This window comes from Somniosus microcephalus, unplaced genomic scaffold (genome assembly GCF_052327205.1).
Source record: "Somniosus microcephalus isolate GS21.2 unplaced genomic scaffold, FLI_Smic_1.0 unresolved_chr7, whole genome shotgun sequence".
In the NCBI taxonomy this organism is placed as follows: domain Eukaryota; kingdom Metazoa; phylum Chordata; class Chondrichthyes; order Squaliformes; family Somniosidae; genus Somniosus; species Somniosus microcephalus.
In genome coordinates, this window is record NW_028225185.1 from 37,802,902 (window position 1) to 37,821,858 (window position 18,957).

General features: G+C 53.7%; 1 protein-coding gene across 1 annotated transcript in view; it reads left to right on the top strand.

The window, feature by feature from the left end:
• LOC147086810 (voltage-dependent L-type calcium channel subunit alpha-1F-like) overlaps window positions 1–18,957 on the top strand; it is a 160,722-nt gene that overhangs the window by 104,917 nt on the left and 36,848 nt on the right. Inside the window, exons 21-25 of the mRNA XM_085978323.1 lie at window positions 495–624; window positions 6,133–6,192; window positions 7,372–7,478; window positions 13,685–13,772; window positions 16,339–16,446. Coding sequence (XP_085834449.1) covers window positions 495–624; window positions 6,133–6,192; window positions 7,372–7,478; window positions 13,685–13,772; window positions 16,339–16,446 — 493 coding nt within the window. The remainder of the gene's footprint in view (window positions 1–494; window positions 625–6,132; window positions 6,193–7,371; window positions 7,479–13,684; window positions 13,773–16,338; window positions 16,447–18,957) is intronic.

The following is an 18,957-nucleotide window of genomic DNA, read 5'->3' on the forward strand; positions in this document are numbered from 1 at the left end:
CTATGGAATTTGCTACCCCAGAGAGCTGTGGAAGCTGCGACATTAAATAAATTTAAAATGGAGATAGACAGTTTCCCAGCTGATAAGGGAATTAGGGGTTACGGGGAGCGGGCAGGGAAGTGGACGTGAGTCTAGATTCGGATCAGCCATGATCCTATTGAATGGCGGAGCAGGCCCGAGGGGCCGTGTGGCCTACTCCTGCTCCTACTTCTTATGTAAAAGCACATGAGGGACAAAGGAATAGAAGGATATGGTGATGGGGTGAGATGAAGAGGGGTGGGAGGAGACTGGTGTGGAGCAGAAACACCGGCACGGAGCAGAGGGGCCGAATGGCCAGTTTTTATGTGTTGTGCAAAATTCAATGTAATTCTGTGTTGATTTTACATTTAGTTTCATCCGTGAGCATTGCCACCGGTGCTCAACTAATTCCTTCGCGCTGCTTGTTTAAAGGGCCGCCGCTGTGCTAACGGTCCGGTCTCCCGTTTCTCCTGCAGGATTCGGGTGGCCTGCCACCGGCTGATCCACCACCACATCTTCACCAACCTGATCCTCGTCTTCATCATCCTCAGCAGCATCTCACTGGCGGCAGAAGACCCCATTCGTGCCCGCTCCTTCCGCAACCATGTGAGTCTATACCGGAGGGGGGGGGGGGGCGGGGGCGGGGGGCGTCGGGAGATGAGGGAGTGAAAGGTAGGGGGAGGGGGTCTTACCCCACCCACTGTCTTACAAAGGAGAGTCTCACCATCCCTGTTATAGAGGGAGTCTCCCCATCAGGGACCCCTTTTATAGAGGGAGTCTCCCCATCAGGGACCCCTTTTATAGAGGGAGTCTCCCCATCAGGGACCCCTTTTATAGAGGGAGTCTCCCCATCAGGGACCCCTTTTATAGAGGGAGTCTCCCCATCAGGGACCCCTTTTAGAGAGGGAGTCTCCCCATCAGACCCCTTTTATAGAGGGAGTCTCCCCATCAGGGACCCCTTTTATAGAGGGAGTCTCCCCATCAGGGACCCCTTTTATAGAGGGAGTCTCCCCATCAGGGACCCCTTTTATAGAGGGAGTCTCCCCATCAGGGACCCTTTTATAGAGGGAGTCTCCCCATCAGGGACCCTTTTATAGAGAGAGTCTCCCCATCAGGGACCCCTTTTATAGAGGGAGTCTCCCCATCAGGGACCCCTTTTATAGAGGGAGTCTCCCCATCAGGGACCCCTTTTATAGAGGGAGTCTCCCCATCAGGGACCCCTTTTATAGAGGGAGTCTCCCCATCAGAGACCCCTTTTATAGAGAGAGTCTCCCCATCAGGGACCCCTTTTATAGAGGGAGTCTCCCCTTCAGACCCCTTTTATAGAGGGAGTCTCCCCATCAGGGACCTCTTTTATAGAGGGAGTCTCCCCATCAGACCCCTTTTATAGAGGGAGTCTCCCCATCAGGGACCCCTTTTATAGAGGGAGTCTCCCCATCAGGGACCCCTTTTATAGAGGGAGTCTCCCCATCAGGGACCCCTTTTATAGAGGGAGTCTCCCCATCAGGGACCCCTTTTATAGAGGGAGTCTCCCCATCAGGGACCCCTTTTATAGAGGGAGTCTCCCCATCAGGGACCCCTTTTATAGAGGGAGTCTCCCCATCAGGGACCCCTTTTATAGAGGGAGTCTCCCCATCAGGGACCCCTTTTATAGAGGGAGTCTCTCCATCAGACCCCTTTTATAGAGGGAGTCTCCCCATCAGGGACCCCTTTTATAGAGGGAGTCTCCCCATCAGGGACCCCTTTTATAGAGGGAGTCTCCCCATCAGGAACCCCTTTCATAGAGGGAGTCTCCCCATCAGGGACCCCTTTTATAGAGGGAGTCTCCCCATCAGACCCCTTTATAGAGGGAGTCTCTCCATCAGACCCCTTTTATAGAGGGAGTCTCCCCATCAGGGACCGCTTTTATAGAGGGAGTCTCCCCATCAGGAACCCCTTTATAGAGGGAGTCTCCCCCTCAGGGACCCCTTTTATAGAGGGAGTCTCTCCATCAGACCCCTTTTATAGAGGGAGTCTCCCCATCAGGGACCGCTTTTATAGAGGGAGTCTCCCCATCAGACCCCTTTTATAGAGGGAGTCTCCCCATCAGGGACCCCTTTTATAGAGGGAGTCTCCCCATCAGACCCCTTTTATAGAGGGAGTCTCCCCATCAGGGACCCCTTTAAAAGAGGGAGTCTCTCCATCAGGGACCCCTTTTATAGAGGGAGTCTCCCCATCAGGGACCCCTTTTATAGAGGGAGTCTCCCCATCAGGGACCCCTTTTATAGAGGGAGTCTCCCTATCAGGGACCCCTTTTATAGAGGGAGTCTCCCCATCAGGGACCCCTTTTATAGAGGGAGTCTCCCCATCAGACCCCTTTTATAGAGGGAGTCTCCCCATCAGGGACCCCTTTTATAGAGGGAGTCTCCCCATCAGGGACCCCTTTTATAGAGGGAGTCTCCCCATCAGACCCCCTTTATAGAGGGAGTCTCCCCATCAGGGACCCCTTTTATAGATGGAGTCTCCCCATCAGGGACCCCCTTTTATAGAGGGAGTCTCCCCATCAGGGACCCCTTTTATAGAGGGAGTCTCCCCATCAGGGACCCCTTTTATAGAGGGAGTCTCCCCATCAGGGACCCCTTTTATAGAGGGAGTCTCCCCATCAGACCCCTTTTATAGAGGGAGTCTCCCCATCAGGGACCCCTTTTATTGAGAGAGTCTCCCCATCAGGGACCCCTTTTATACAGAGAGTCTCCCCATCAGGGACCCCTTTTATAGAGGGAGTCTCCCCATCAGGGACCCCTTTTATAGAGGGAGTCTCCCCATCAGGGACCCCTTTTATAGAGAGAGTCTCCCCATCAGGGACCCCTTTTATAGAGGGAGTCTCCCCATCAGGGACCCTTTTATAGAGGGAGTCTCCCCATCAGGGACCCCCTTTTATAGAGGGAGTCTCCCCATCAGAGACCCCTTTTATAGAGGGAGTCTCCCCATCAGGGACCCCTTTTATTGAGAGAGTCTCCCCATCAGGGACCCCTTTTATAGAGGGAGTCTCCCCATCAGACCCCTTTTATAGAGGGAGTCTCCCCATCAGGGACCCCTTTTATAGAGGGAGTCTCCCCATCAGACCCCTTTTATAAAGGGAGTCTCCCCATCAGGGACCCCTTTTATAGAGGGAGTCTCCCCATCAGGGACCCCTTTTATAGAGGGAGTCTCCCCATCAGGGACCCCTTTTATAGAGGGTGTCTCCCCATCAGGGACCCCTTTTAGAGAGGGAGTCTCCCCATCAGGGACCCCTTTTATAGAGGGAGTCTCCCCATCAGGGACCCCTTTTATAGAGGCAGTCTCCCCATCAGGGACCCCTTTTATAGAGGGAGTCTCCCCATCAGGGACCCCCTTTTATAGAGAGAGTCTCCCCATCAGACCCCTTTTATAGAGGGAGTCTCCCCATCAGGGACCCTTTTATAGAGGGAGTCTCCCCATCAGGGACCCCTTTTATAGAGGGAGTCTCCCCATCAGGGACCCCTTTTATAGAGGGAGTCTCCCCATCAGAGACCCCTTTTATAGAGAGAGTCTCCCCAGCAGGGACCCCTTTTATAGAGGGAGTCTCCCCATCAGGGACCCCTTTTATAGAGGGAGTCTCCCCATCAGGGACCCCTTTTATAGAGGGTATCTCCCCATCAGGGACCCCTTTTATAGAGGGAGTCTCCCCATCAGAGACCCCTTTTATAGAGGGAGTCTCCCCATCAGGGACCCTTTTTATAGAGGGAGTCTCCCCATCAGGGACCCCTTTTATAGAGGGAGTCTCCCAATCAGAGACCCCTTTTATAGAGAGAGTCTCCCTCAGACCCCTTTTATAGAGGGAGTCTCACCATCAGGGACCCCTTTTATAGAGGGCGTCTCCCCATCAGAGACCCCTTTTATAGAGGGAGTCTCCCCATCAGACCCCTTTTATAGAGGGAGTCTCCCCATCAGACCCCTTTTATAGAGGGAGTCTCCCCATCAGAGACCCCTTTTATCGAGGGAGTCTCCCCATCAGGGACCCCTTTTATAGAGGGAGTCTCCCCATCAGACCCCTTTTATAGAGGGAGTCTCCCCATCAGGGACCGCTTTTATAGAGGGAGTCTCCCCATCAGGGACCCCTTTTATAGAGCGAGTCTCCCCATCAGGGACCCCTTTTATAGAGGGAGTCTCCCCATCAGACCCCTTTTATAGAGAGGGTCTCACCATCAGACCCTTTTATAGAGGGAGTCTCCCCATCAGGGACCCCTTTTATATCCTACTGGGGGAGGAGAGAAGCTGTGTAACACTGGCGGCACACTATGTTACAGCTTGCCATGAACAGAGGGACAACCAGTAAACTAAGACAAGAGTATATATAAACAAGGCGAAAATATATTTATAAACTCAGGGATATACCTGTTTATACACTGTATGAATGGAACCGCGTTTATGTGTTCAACCATAAATGTATTTTGATGCTTTGGCAACATAAGATGTCCCTTATCATGCCAATAAAGCGATTTGTATTGTATTGTATTGTATTATAGAGGGAGTCTCCCCATCAGGGACCCCTTTTATAGAGGGAGTCTCCCCATCAGGGACCCCTTTTATAGAGGGAGTCTCCCCATCAGGGACCCCTTTTATAGAGGGAGTCTCCCCATCAGGGACCCCTTTTATAGAGGGAGTCTCCCCATCAGACCCCTTTTATAGAGGGAGTCTCCCCATCAGACCCCTTTAATAGAGGGAGTCTCCCCATCAGACCCCTTTTATAGAGGGAGTCTCCCCATCAGGGACCCCTTTTATAGAGGGAGTCTCCCCATCAGACCCCTTTTATAGAGGGAGTCTCCCCATCAGGGACCTTTTATAGAGGGAATCTCCCCATCAGGGACCCCTTTTATAGAGGGAGTCTCCCCATCAGGGACCCCTTTTATAGAGGAAGTCTCCCCATCAGAGACCCCTTTTATAGAGGGAGTCTCCCCATCAGACCCCTTTTATAGAGGGAGTCTCCCCATCAGGGACCCCTTTTATAGAGGGAGTCTCCCCATCAGGGACCCCTTTTATAGAGGGAGTCTCCCCATCAGACCCCTTTTATAGAGGGAGTCTCCCCATCAGGGACCCCTTTTATAGAGGGAGTCTCCCCATCAGACCCCCTTTTATAGAGGGAGTCTCCCCATCAGGGACCCCTTTTATAGAGGGAGTCTCCCCATCAGGGACCCCTTTTATAGAGAGAGTCTCCCCATCAGGGACCCCTTTTATAGAGGGAGTCTCCCCATCAGGGACCCCCTTTTATAGAGGGAGTCTCCCCATCAGTGACCCCTTTTATAGAGGGAGTCTCCCCATCAGAGACCCCTTTTATAGATGGAGTATCCCCACCAGGGACCCCTTTTATAGATGGAGTCTCCCCATCAGGGACCCTTTTATAGAGGGAGTCTCCCCATCAGGGACCCCTTTTATAGAGGGAGTCTCCCCATCAGGGACCCCTTTTATAGAGAGAGTCTCCCCATCAGGGACCCCTTTTATAGAGGGAGTCTCCCCATCAGGGACCCCTTTTTTAGAGGGAGTCTCTCCATCAGGGACCCCTTTTATAGAGGGAGTCTCCCCATCAGGGACCCCTTTTATAGAGGGAGTCTCCCCATCAGGGACGCCTTTTATAGAGGGAGTCTCCCCATCAGAGACCCTGATATAGAGGGAGTCTCCCCATCAGGGACCCCTTTTATAGAGGGAGTCTCCCCATCAAGGACCCCTTTTATAGAGGGAGTCTCCCCATCAGGGACCCCTTTTATAGAGGGAGTCTCCCCATCAGGGACCCCTTTTTATAGAGGGAGTCTCTCCATCAGACCCCTTTTATAGAGGGAGTCTCCCCATCAGGAAGTTGCTAGATGCTAAGCTGTAGGACTAAGACTGTGCGACTGCCGCTGGGTCGGGCATGGGCCCGAGAGTTGAGGTTAAATGATGGCGGTTGGCCCCAGTACCCCTGGATTAATGATGTGGAAAATCCAGCTGGCTATTCCATGTTGGAAATCTCTCCCCCTTCTCCCCAGCAGCTCCCTTTGTTGTTCAGACCTGAGTTATACTCTCAAATGTGAGCTGCAGGTGACAATCCTTCTCAATCCACCTTCTGCTGCTGTCTTTCAGATCCTGGGTTATTTTGACTACGCCTTCACCTCTATTTTCACGGTGGAGATCTTATTCAAGGTACTGGTTCAATGTCGATGGCCCTCCGCTCGTGCGAGGGTCGTGCCGGTGAAATTAGGAAAGCGCTAACGTGGCCCGCGCCAGACCGCAATCTGCCCGGTTTCCAGTGACTCAGTCAATTTCTATTTCCCGTTAATCCCTTCCCAAAAGGCTGCTCCCTGTCATGAGGCCAGTGATTTTCCAAATGCCCATTTTCTTGCCATGGGTCAGTAACGTCCCAATGGCTCATTCTCTTTCCATGGGTCAGTGATGTCCCAATGGCCCATTCTCCATCTCTAGGCCAATGATGTCTCCATGGCCATTCTGATGTCAGAACTGTGTGTCGACCGTGGCTCAGTGCGCCTCACTCTCGCCTCCGAGTTAGAAGGTCGTGGGTTCGAGCCCCATCTCCAGAGACTCGAGCCCTGTAATCCAGCCCGACACTCCCGCGGTGCCAGTACTGAGGGAGCGCCGCACTGTCGGAGGAGCCGTAATGAGGGAGCGCCGCACTGTCAGAGGGGCAGTACTGAGGGAGCGCTGCACTGTCAGAGGGCCAGTACTGAGGGAGCGCCGCACTGTCGGAGGGGCGGTACTGAGGGAGCGCCGCACTGTCGGAGGGGGTTTACTGAGGGAGCGCCGCACTGTCGGAGGGTCAGTACTGAGGGAGCGCCGCACTGTCGGAGGGGCGGTACTGAGGGAGCGCCGCACTGTCGGAGGGGCGGTACTGAGGGAGCGCCGCACTATCGGAGGGGCGGTACTGAGGGAGCGCCGCACTGTCGGAGGGGCGGTACTGAGGGAGCGCCGCACTGTCGGAGGGGCAGTACTGAGGGAGTGCCGCACTGTCGGAGGGGCAGTACTGAGGGAGCGCCGCACTGTCGGAGGGGCGGTACTGAGGGAGTGCCGCACTGTCGGAGGGGCAGTACTGAGGGAGCGCCGCACTGTCGGAGGGGCGGTACTGAGGGAGCGCCGCACTGTCGGAGGGGCAGTACTGAGGGGAAGCTGCATAAACACACGAGGGAGAAAGGAATAGAAGGATATGGTGACAGGGCGAGATGAAGAGGGGCGGGAGGAGGCCGTGTGGAGCAGAAACGGCGGCACGGACCAGCGGGGCCCAATTGTCCTGTTTCTCTGGTGTAAAACTCGACGTAATTCCACACGAGGTTCTAACCTTTCATCTTCCCTCTGGCCACCGTGCTGCAGGTGACAACGTTCGGAGCGTTCCTACACCAGGGATCTTTCTGCCGGAGCGCCTTCAACCTGCTGGACCTGTTAGTGGTCAGCGTCTCGCTCATCTCCTTCTGGCTCGAGTGAGTGAACGCGCGCACGGGTGAGGGTCTCCGTCGCCGCCGGTTGGAGGCAGTTACCTCCCAGGAGCCGGTTGACACGAATCAGTCATTCATGAAAGAAAGACTGAAGAAATAACACTGAGCGTCCTGCGGGTGGCGCTGTCCAGGGAGAGTATAAATACTCGGGCACGGGCCCAGCTTGCGCAGGACATTCTTTAACAGGAACTAGTGAAGGACAGAGCTAGACCTCCATGTTGTAAAACAGTTGATTAAAGCTTTGTTTAATGCTTAGACCGAGTGCCTAGTAGTTTTCTGACGTCAGTAATATTTCCAAGTTTGCTGACGACACAAAACTAGGTGGGATTGTGAGTTGCGAGGAGGATGCAAAGAGGCTTCAAGGCGATTTAGGCAAGTTGAATGATTGGGCAAATACATGGCAGATGCAGTATAACACGGATAAATGTGAAGCTATCCACTTTGGTAGGAAAAACAGAAAGGTAGAGTATTATTTAAATGGTGATAGATCGGGAAATGCTGGTGTACGAAGGGACCTGGGTGTCCTTGTACACCAGTCACTGAAAGCAAACATGCAGGTGCAGCAAGCAGTTACGAAGGCAAATAGTATGTTGGCCTTCATTGCACGAGGATTTGAGTACAGGAGCAAGGATCACAGAAATCACAGAATCACAGAAACCCCACAGTGCAGATAGAGGCCATTTCGGCCCATCGAGCCTGCACCGACACATATCCCACCCGATTCCTGTAACCCCACGTATTTAATCCCCCTAACACTTAGGGTCAATTTATCATAGCCAATCAACCTAACCCCGCACATCTTTGGACTGTGGGAGGAAACCGGAGCACCCGGAGAAAACCCACGCAAACACGGGGAGAATGTGCAAACTCCACACAGACAGTCGCCCCAGGCCGGATTCGAACCCGGGTCTCTGGCGCTGTGAGGTAACAGTGCTAACCACTATGCCACCGTGCTGTCTTACTACAGTTGTACAGGGCCTTGGTGAGCCCACACCTGGAGTACTGTGTGCAGTTTTGGTCACCTTACCTAAGAAAGGATGTTCTTGCCATGGAGGAAGTGCAGCGAAGATTCACCAGGTGACATGAATCTTGTCATTCATAAAAGAAAGACTGATGAAACAACACTGAGCGGCCTGCGGGTGGCGCTGTCCAGGGAAGAGTATAAATACTCGGGCGCGGGCCCAGCTTGCTCAGGACATTCTTTAACAGGAACGAGTGAAGGACACAACGAGAGCTCCATGTTGTAAAACAGTTGATTAAAGCTTTGTTTAACGCTTAGACCGAGTGCTTAGTAGTTTTCTTACCTCACCGGTCATAGGGAATCCCAGCAGCGATCGCTTTGGGTCACCAACTCTGGTTGGATGTCTCCCTGGAGGTTCTACCTCATGATCTCCCCCACCCGCACCCGGTCAAACAAGTCCCCCCGCCCCGCCCCATCTCCAATATTTTTTATAACGAATAAACAAAAAGAAAATATCAAAAAAACACAAACAATTTTTTTTTTAATGCCTCGGTGAAGCTGCTGACCGCGCCGGCAGGGAGATCCACCTCGGACTCCTGCAGACAATCCCGGAGGGTTGGTAACCCGCGGCCTGAGGCTGCAGTTGAGACGGGGGGAGAGTCTCGTCGTGGAGGTCACGCCTTGGGCTTTGAAGGAGAACGTTAGAACTAGGAGCAGGAGGAGGCCATTCGGCCCCTCGAGCCTGCTCCGCCATTCAATCAGATCACGGCTGATCATCGACCTCAACTCCACTCTCCCGCCCCAATCTCCATATCCCTCGATTCCAAAAATCTACCGATCACTGCCTTGAATATACTCGACGACTGAGCCTCCACAGCCCTCTGGGGCAGAGAATTCCACAAAGATTCACCGCCCTCTGAGTGAAGAAATTCCTCCTCATCTCAGTCCTAAATGGCCAACCTGAGACTGTGACCCCTAGGGCCGGTGAATGGATTTGAGGTCGATGATCAGCCCTGATCTCATTGAATGGCGGAGCAGGCTCGAGGGGCCGAATGGCCGACTCCTGCTCCTATTTCTGATGGTCTTATAAGGGGCCTGGAATACAAAGGTGTGGAAGCTATGTTAGAGCTGTACAGAGCTCATGTTAGAGCCCATCTGGAGTAACTGCATCCATAAGAATTAGGAGCAGGAGTCGGCCACATGGCCCCTCGAGCCTGCTCCGCCATTCAATCAGATCATGGCTGATCTTCGACCTCAACTCCACTTTCCCGACCAATCCCCATATCCCTCGATTCCCCTCGAGTCCAAAAATCTCTCGATCTCAGCCTTGAATAGACTCAACGACTGAGCCTCCACAGCCCTCTGGGGCAGAGAATTCCAAAGATTCACCGCCCTCCGAGTGAAGAAACTCCTCCTCATCTCAGTCCTAAACTGCTTTTATATACGTCAAGATGGCGGCCGTGACGGTCCGGTGCTGAGCGCGCTCTCCCTGTTTCGGGCGGCCAGCTCTTGCCGCTTGCTCCCGCAACCAGAGCGAGGTGCTCGGCGAGTCGGGCAGAGGCAGCGCAGCGCGGTGAGCAGCAGCAGCAGCCAAGCCGACCCGTTGGAGCACATCGGCCGGCAGCTCCTCGGCGGGAAGGATTTCCGACTGGGAGGAGGGGAGCCGAGCATGGCGACCCGGGAGAGGGAGAAGTAGGCCCTGGGCCGTGGAGCCGGCGAAGAGGAGGCTGCACTGGAGCATTCACATCCCGACGATGCGTTCGGCGAGTCAGGCGGAGGAGCGCAGCGCAACGAGCAGCAGCGGCAGCAGACTCAACGACACGCTGCAGCACGTCGGCCGGCTGCTCCATGTCGGGTAACTCGCAGTCCGGATGGGAGCCGGGCATGGTGGCCTGAGCGGGAGAAGCAGGCCACCACACGTGGAGCCGGCAACAGTGAGGAGGAGGTCGCGGTGAAGAGGAGGACGGAGCGGCTGAGGGACATCGTGCTCCCACTGCCACGGGAAGCCATTGTATTGACTCTGAACGCGGCGCTGTATGTATAGCTGACGCGTCCCGACGGGGAACAAGCATTCCATTGTACTTGTTACATATGGCAAATAAATCTAATCTGAATCTGAATCTAAATGGCCAACCTGAGACTGTGACCCCTGGTTCTAGACTCTCCAGCCAGGGGGGAGACAGCCTCTCAGCATCTACCCTGTCAATCCCCCCTCAGAATCTTATGTTTCGATGAGATCACCTCTCATTCTTCTAAACTCCAGAGAGTATCGGCCCAATCTACTCAATCTCTCCTCATAGGACAACCTTCTTATCCCAGGAATCAATCGAATGAACCTTCGTTGCACCGCCTCCAAGGCAAGTATATCCTTCCTTAGATAAGGAGACCAGAACTGTGCACAGTACTCCAGGTGTGGTCTCACCAAGGCCCTGTACAATTGTAGCAAGACTTCCTTACTCTTATAGTCCAACCTTCTTGCAATAGAGGCCAACATCCCCAGCATCGAAGCTTTGACCACGCTCGATCAGCTCCGATGGACGGGTCACATTGTCCGCATGCCCGATACGAGACTCCCAAAACAAGCGCTCTACTCGGAGCTCCGGCACGGCAAGAGAGCCCCAGGTGGGCAGAGGAAACGCTTCAAGGACACCCTCAAAGCCTCCTTGGAAAAAGTGTAACATCCCCCACTGACACCTGGGAATCCCTGGCCCAAGACCGGGCAAAGTGGAGGAGAAGCATCCGGGAAGGCGCCGAACACCTCGAGTCTCTTCGCCGGGAGCAAACGGAAGGAGCGCACGTCAACCCAAGCACCCCACCCACCCCGCCCCTTCAACCACCGTCTGCCCCACCTGTGACAGAGACTGTCGGTCCCGCATTGGACTCATCAGTCACCTGAGAACTCATTGTTAGTGTGGAAGCAAGTCATCCTCAGTTCCGAGGGACTGCCTAAGAAGAAGAAAGGCAACATACCGTTTGCCTTCCGAATTGCTTGCTGTACCTGCAAGTAGGCCTGTAAGAGGATGGGAGGATGGGAGGCTTGCGGGTAGGGGAGGAGAGGTTGAGTAGATTGGGCCTATACTCATTGGAGTTCAGAAGAATGAGAGGCGATCTTATTGAAACATATAAGATTGTGAAGGGGTTGGATCGGGTGGATGCGGGGAGGATGTTCCCGATGATGGGTGAAACTAGAACTAGGGGGCATAGTCTTAGAATAAGGGGCTGCTCTTTCAAAACTGAGATGAGGAGGGACTACTTCACTCAGAGGGTGGTAGGTCCATGGAATATGCTGCCCCAAAAAGCTGCAGAAGCTACATCATTACATAAATTTAAAACAGAAATAGACAGTTTCCTAGAAGTAAAGGGAATAAAGGGTTACGGGGAGCGGGCAGGAATTTGGACATGAGTCTAGGTTTGGATCGGTCATGGCCCTGTGGGTAGCGGAGCGGGCCCAGGGGCCGTGTAGCCTGATCCTGCTCCTATTTCGTGTGTCTAATTCTGTTAGATTCAGGAGATGGTTCTGTGATAGTGGATTGGCGGTTAGGATCAGATCAGCAGGCTCGAGGGGCCGATTGGCCTACTCCTGCTCCTATTTCTTATGTTCTTATGAGTCCCACTTTTCAGAGGTCCCTGGGTGAATGACTCTGGATTTCAACAACACACTGAGGATGTAGAGAAAAAGAAAGAAATTGAATTTCTACAATGTCTTTCAAGACATTCCAAAGCGCTTCACGGCCAACGAAGGACTTTTTTTGAAGTGTGGTCACTGTTGTAATGTGGGAAACGCGGGAGCCTAATTTGCGCACAGCAAGCTCCCACAAACAGCAATGTGATAAATGACCAGATCATCTGTTTTAGTGATGTTGATTGAGGGATAAATATTGGCCCCAGGACACTGGGGAGAACTCCCCCCTGCTCTTCTTCCAATAGTGGCCGTGGGATCTTTTACATCCACCCGAGAGGGCAGACGGGGGCCTCGGTTTAACGTCTCATCCCGAAAGATGGATGGAAGGATGAAGAGTGTGTACAACAACAACTTGCATTTATATAGCGCCTTTAACATAGTAAATGCCCCAAGGCTTCATAGACTGGTCAGTCAGACACCGAGCCAACATAAGGAGATATTAGGACAGGTGACCAAACGCTTGGTCGGTTTTAAGGAGCGTCTTAAAGGAGGAGTGAGAGAGGCGGAGAGGTTTAGGGAGGGAATTCCAGAGCTCGGGGCCCTGGCGCGGTCGCCAATGGTGGAGTGATGGAAATCGGGGGATGCGCGAGAGGCCAGAATTGGAGGAGCACAGAGATCTGGGAGGGTTGTAGGGCCTGGAGGAGGTTACAGAGATAGGGAGGGCTGTAGGAGGTTACAGAGATAGGGAGGGTTGTAGGAGGCTGGAGGAGGTTACAGAGATAGGGAGGGTTGTAGGGGCTGGAGGAGGTTACGGAGATAGGGAGGGTTGTAGGGGGCTGGAGGAGGTTACAGAGATAGGGAGGGTTGTAGGGCTGGAGGAGGTTACAGAGATAGGGAGGGTTGTAGGGGCTGGAGGAGGTTACAGAGATAGGGAGGGGTGTAGGGGCTGGAGGAGGTTACAGAGATAGGGAGGGCTGTAGGAGGTTACAGAGATAGGGAGGGTTGTAGGGGCTGGAGGAGGTTACAGAGATAGGGAGGGTTGTAGGAGGCTGGAGGAGGTTACAGAGATAGGGAGGGTTGTAGGGGGCTGGAGGAGGTTACAGAGATAGGGAGGGTTGTAGGGGGCTGGAGGAGGTTACAGAGATAGGGAGGGTTGTAGGGGCTGGAGGTAGTTACAGAGATAGGGAGGGTTGTAGGGGGCTGGAGGAGGTTACAGAGATAGGGAGGGTTGTAGGGGCTGGAGGAGGTTACAGAGATAGGGAGGGTTGTAGGGGCTGGAGGAGGTTACAGAGATAGGGAGGGTTGTAGGGGCTGGAGGAGGTTACAGAGATAGGGAGGGTTGTAGGGGCTGGAGGAGGTTACAGAGATAGGGAGGGTTGTAGGGGCTGGAAGTAGTTACAGAGATAGGGAGGGTTGTAGGGGCTGGAGGAGGTTACAGAGATAGGGAGGTGGGACGAGGCCATGGAGGGATATTAAATTTGTGACCTGTAGGAAGGGGGGGGCGGGCATTTGGGAAACAAGAGGGTAGAGATCCGAGGGAGAATGGCCTATGGAGGATCGATAAAAGAGAGAATCCCTTTTACGTTAACTTCTCTTTGTTGTTCACAGGTCAAGTGCGATTTCAGTGGTGAAGATTCTCCGGGTGCTGAGAGTGCTCAGACCCCTTCGAGCCATTAACCGGGCCAAAGGACTTAAGGTATATGGTGGGGTTGAGGGTTATGGGGAGAAGGTGGGTGGGTGGGGTTGAGGGAGATGGGGAGAAGGTGGGTGGGTGGGGTTGAGGGATATGGGGAGAAGGTGGGCAGGTGAGATTGAGGGATATGGGGAGAAGGTGGGTGGGTGGGGTTGAGAGATATGGGGAGAAGGTGGGTGGGTGGGGTTGAGGGATATGGGGAGAAGGTGGGTGGGTGGGGTTGAGAGATATGGGGAGAAGGTGGGTGGGTGGGGTTGAGGATATGGGGAGAAGGTGGGTGGGTGGGGTTGAGGATATGGGGAGAAGGTGGGTAGGTGGGGTTGAGGATATGGGGAGAAGGTGGGTAGGTGGGGTTGAGGATATGGGGAGAAGGTGGGGTTGGGGATATGGGGAGAAGGTGGGTAGGTGGGGTTGAGGGATATGGGGAGAAGGTGGGTAGGTGGGTTTGAGGGATATGGGGAGAAGGTGGGTAGGTGGGTTTGAGGGATAGGGGGAGAAGGTGGGTAGGTGGGGTTGAGGGATATGGGGAGAAGGTGGGTGGGTGGGGTTGAGGGAGATGGGGAGAAGGTGGGTGGGTGGGGTTGAGGGATATGGGGAGAAGGTGGGTGGGTGGGGTTGAGGGATATGGGGAGAAGGTGGGTGGGTGGGGTTGAGGGAGATGGGGAGAAGGTGGGTGGGTGGGGTTGAGGGATATGGGGAGAAGGTGGGTGGGTGGGGTTGAGGGAGATGGGGAGAAGGTGGGTGGGTGGGGTTGAGGGATATGGGGAGAAGGTGGGTAGGTGGGATTTTTTATTTTTTATTTTTATTCATTGATGGGATGTGGGCGGCACTGGCTAGGCCTGCATTTCGTGCCCATCCCTAATTGCCCTTGAGAAGATGGTGGTGAGCCACCTTCTTGAACCGCTGCAGTCCATATGGTGTAGGTACACCCACAATGCTGTTAGGAAGGGAGTTCCAGGATTTTGGCCCAGCGACAGTGAAGGAACGGCGATACAGGTCCAAGTCAGGATGGTGTGCGGCTTGGAGGGGAACTTGTCGGTGGTGATGTTCCCATGCGTCTGCTGCCCTTGTCCTTCTAAGTGGTAGAGGTCGCGGGTTTGGAAGGTGCTGTTGAAGGAGCTTTGGCGAGTTGCTGCAGTGCATCTTGTAGATGGTACACACTGCAGCCACAGTGCGCCGGTGGTGGAGGGAGTGAATGTTTAAGGTGGTGGATGGAGTGCCGATCAAGCGGGCTGCTTTATCCTGAATGGTGTCGAGCTTCTCGAGTGTTGTTGGAGCTGCAACTCATCCAGGCAAGTGGAGAGTATTCCATCACACTCCTGACTTGTGCCTTGTAGATGGTGGAAAGGCTTTGGGGAGTCAGGAGGTGAGACACTCGCCGCAGAATACCCAGCCTCTGACCTGCTCTTGCAGCCACAGTATTTATGTGGCCGGTCCAGTTAAGTTTCTGGTCAATGGTGACCCCCAGGATGTTGATAGTGGGGGATTCAGCGATGGTAATGCCATTGAATGTCAAGGGGAGATGGTTAGAGTCTCGCTTGTTGGAGATGGTCATTGCCTGGCACTTGTGTGGTGCGAATGTTACTTGCCACTTGTCAGCCCAAGTCTGAATGTTGTCCAGGTCTTGCTGCATATGGACACGGACTGCGTCAGTATCTGACGAGTCTCGAATGGTGCTGAACAGTGGGCAATCATCAGCGAACATCCCCACTTCTGACCTTATGATTGAGGGATATGGGGAGAAGGTGAGTGGGTGGGGTTGAGGGATATGGGGAGAAGGTGGGTGGGTGGGGTTGGGGGATATGTGGAGAAGGTGGGTGGGTAGTTGGGTTGAGGGATATGGGGAGAAGGTGGGTGGGTGGGGTTGAGAGATATGGGGAGAAGGTGGGTGGGTGGGGTTGAGGGAGATGGGGAGAAGGTGGGTGGGTGGGGTTGAGGGAGATGGGGAGAAGGTGGGTAGGTGGGGTTGAGGGAGATGGGGAGAAGGTGGGTGGGTGGGGTTGAGGGATATGGGGAGAAGGTGGGTGGGTGGGGTTGAGGGAGATGGGGAGAAGGTGGGTGGGTGGGGTTGAGGGAGATGGGGAGAAGGTGGGTGGGTGGGGTTGAGAGATATGGGGAGAAGGTGGGTGGGTGGGGTTGAGGGATATGGGGAGAAGGTGGGTGGGTGGGGTTGAGGGAGATGGGGAGAAGGTGGGTGGGTGGGGTTGAGGGAGATGGGGAGAAGGTGGGTGGGTGGGGTTGAGAGATATGGGGAGAAGGTGGGTGGGTGGGGTTGAGGGATATGGGGAGAAGGTGGGTGGGTGGGGTTGAGGGAGATGGGGAGAAGGTGGGTGGGTGGGGTTGAGGGAGATGGGGATAAGGTGGGTAGGTGGGGTTGAGGGAGATGGGGAGAAGGTAGGTGGGTGGGGTTGAGGGAGATGGGGAGACGGTGAGTGGGTGGGGTCGAGGGATATGTGGAGAATCCTCATTCTTATTTCTGACCCACTGACCAACTCTCTCTCTCTCTCTCTCTCTCTCTGTGTGTGTGTCTCTCTCTCTCTCTCTCTCTGATCTCTCTCTCGCTCTGCAGCATGTGGTACAGTGTGTTTTTGTGGCAATCAAAACGATCGGTAACATCATGATCATCACAACTCTGCTTCAGTTCATGTTTGCCTGCATCGGAGTCCAGCTTTTTAAGGTTTGTTCTGTGTGTGTCCAAATTTTGGGTTTGTGTATGTTTTACTCTGTATCTAACCCGTGCTGTACCTGCCCTGGGAGTGTTTGATGGTGACAGTGTAGAGGCAGCTTTACTCTGTATCTGACCCATGCTGTACCTGCCCTGGGACTGTTTGATGGGATAGTGCAGAGGGATTTTACTCTGTATCTAACCCGTGCTGTACCTGCCCTGGGAGTGTTTGATGGGACAGTGTAGAGGGAGCTTTACTCTGTATCTAACCCGTGCTGTACCTGCCCTGGGACTGTTTGATGGGATAGTGCAGAGGGATTTTACTCTGTATCTAACCCGTGCTGTACCTGCCCTGGGACTGTTTGATGGGACAGTGTAGAGGGAGCTTTACTCTGTATCTAACCCGTGCTGTCCCTGCCCTGGGAGTGTTTGATGGGACAGTGTAGTGGGAGCTTTACTCTGTATCTAACCCGTGCTGTACCTGCCCTGGGAGTGTTTGATGGGACAGTGTAGAGGGCGCTTTACTCTGTATCTAACCCGTGCTGTCCCTGCCCTGCGAGTGTTTGATGGGAGAGTGTAGAGGGAGCTTTACTCTGTATCTAACCCGTGCTGTACCTGCCCTGGGAGTGTTTGATGGGACAGTGTAGAGGGAGCTTTACTCTGTATCTAACCCGTGCTGTACCTGCCCTGGGAGTGTTTGATGGGACAGTGTAGAAGGAGCTTTACTCTGTATCTAACCCGTGCTGTACCTGCCCTGGGCATGTTTGATGGGGACAGTGTAGAGGGAGCTTTACTCTGTATCTAACCCGTGCTGTATCTGCCCTGGGAGTGTTTGATGGGGACAGTGTAGAGGGAGCTTTACTCTGTATCTAACCTGTGCTGTACCTGCCCTGGGAGTGTTTGATGGGGACAGTGTAGAGGGAGCTTTACTCTGTATCTAACCTGTGCTGTACCTGCCCTGGGAGTGTTTGATGGGGACAGTGTAGAGGGAGCTTTACTCTGTATCTAACCCGTGCTGTACCTGCCCTGGGAGTGTTTGATGGGACAGTGTAGAGGGAGCTTTACTCTGTATCTAATCCGTGCTGTACTTACCCTGGGAGTGTTTGATGGGGACAGTGTAGAGGAAGCTTTACTCTGTATCTAACCCGTACTGTACCAGCCCTGGGAGTGTTTGATGGGACAGTGCAGAGGGAGCTTTACTCTGTATCTAATCCGTGCTGTACCTACCCTGGGAGTGTTTGATGGGGACAGTGTAGAGGGAGCTTTACTCTGTATCTAACCCGTGCTGTACCTGCCCTGGGAGTGTTTGATGGGACAGTGTAGAGGGAGCTTTACTCTGTATCTAACCCGTGCTGTACCTGCCCTGGGAGTGTTTCATGGGACAGTGTAGAGGGAGCTTTATTCTGTATCTAACCCGTGCTGTACCTGCCCTGGGAGTGTTTGATGGGACAGTGTAGAGGGAGCTTTACTCTGTATCTAACCCGTGCTGTACCAGCCCTGCGAGTGTTTGATGGGACAGTGTAGAGGTAGCTTTACTCTGTATCTAATCCGTGCTGTACCTACCCTGGGAGTGTTTGATGGGGACAGTGTAGAGGGAGCTTTACTCTGTATCTAACCCGTGCTGTACCTGCCCTGGGAGTGTTTGATGGGACAGTGTAAAGGGAGCTTTACTCTGTATCTCACCCGTGTTGTACCTGCCCTGGGAGTGTTTGATGGGACAATGTAGAGGGAGCTTTACTCTGTATCTAACCCGTGCTGTACCTGCCCTGGGAGTGTTTGATGGGATAGTGTAGAGGGAGCTTTACTCTGTATCTAACCCGTGCTGTACCAGCCCTGTGAGTGTTTGATGGGACAGTGTAGAGGTAGCTTTACTCTGTATCTAATCCGTGCTGTACCTACCCTGGGAGTGTTTGATGGGGACAGTGTAAAGGGAGCTTTACTCTGTATCTCACCCGTGTTGTACCTGCCCTGGGAGTGTTTGATGGGACAGTGTAAAGGGAGCTTTACTCTGTATCTCACCCGTGTTGTACCTGCCCTGGGAGTGTTTGATGGGACAATGTAGAGGGAGCTTTACTCTGCATCTAACCCGTGCTGTACCTGCCCCGGGAGTGTTTGATGGGACAGTGCAGAGGGAGCTTTACTCTGTATCTAACTCGTGCTGTACCTGCCCTGGGAGCGTTTGATGGGGACAGTGTAGAGGGAGCTTTACTCTGTATCTAACCCGTGCTGTACCTGCCCTGGGAGTGTTTGATGGGGCAGTGTAGAGGGAGCTTTACTCTGTATCTAACCCGTGCTGTACCTGCCCTGGGAGTGTTTGATGGGACAGTGTAGAGGGAGCTTTACTCTGTATCTAACCCCGTGCTGTACCTGCCCTGGGAGTGTTTGATGGGACAGTGTAGAGGGAGCTTTACTCTGTATCTAACCCGTGCTGTACCTGCCCTGGGAGTGTTTGATGGGACAGTGTAGAGGGAGCTTTACTCTGTATCTAACCCATGCTGTACCTGCCCTGGGAGTGTTTGATGG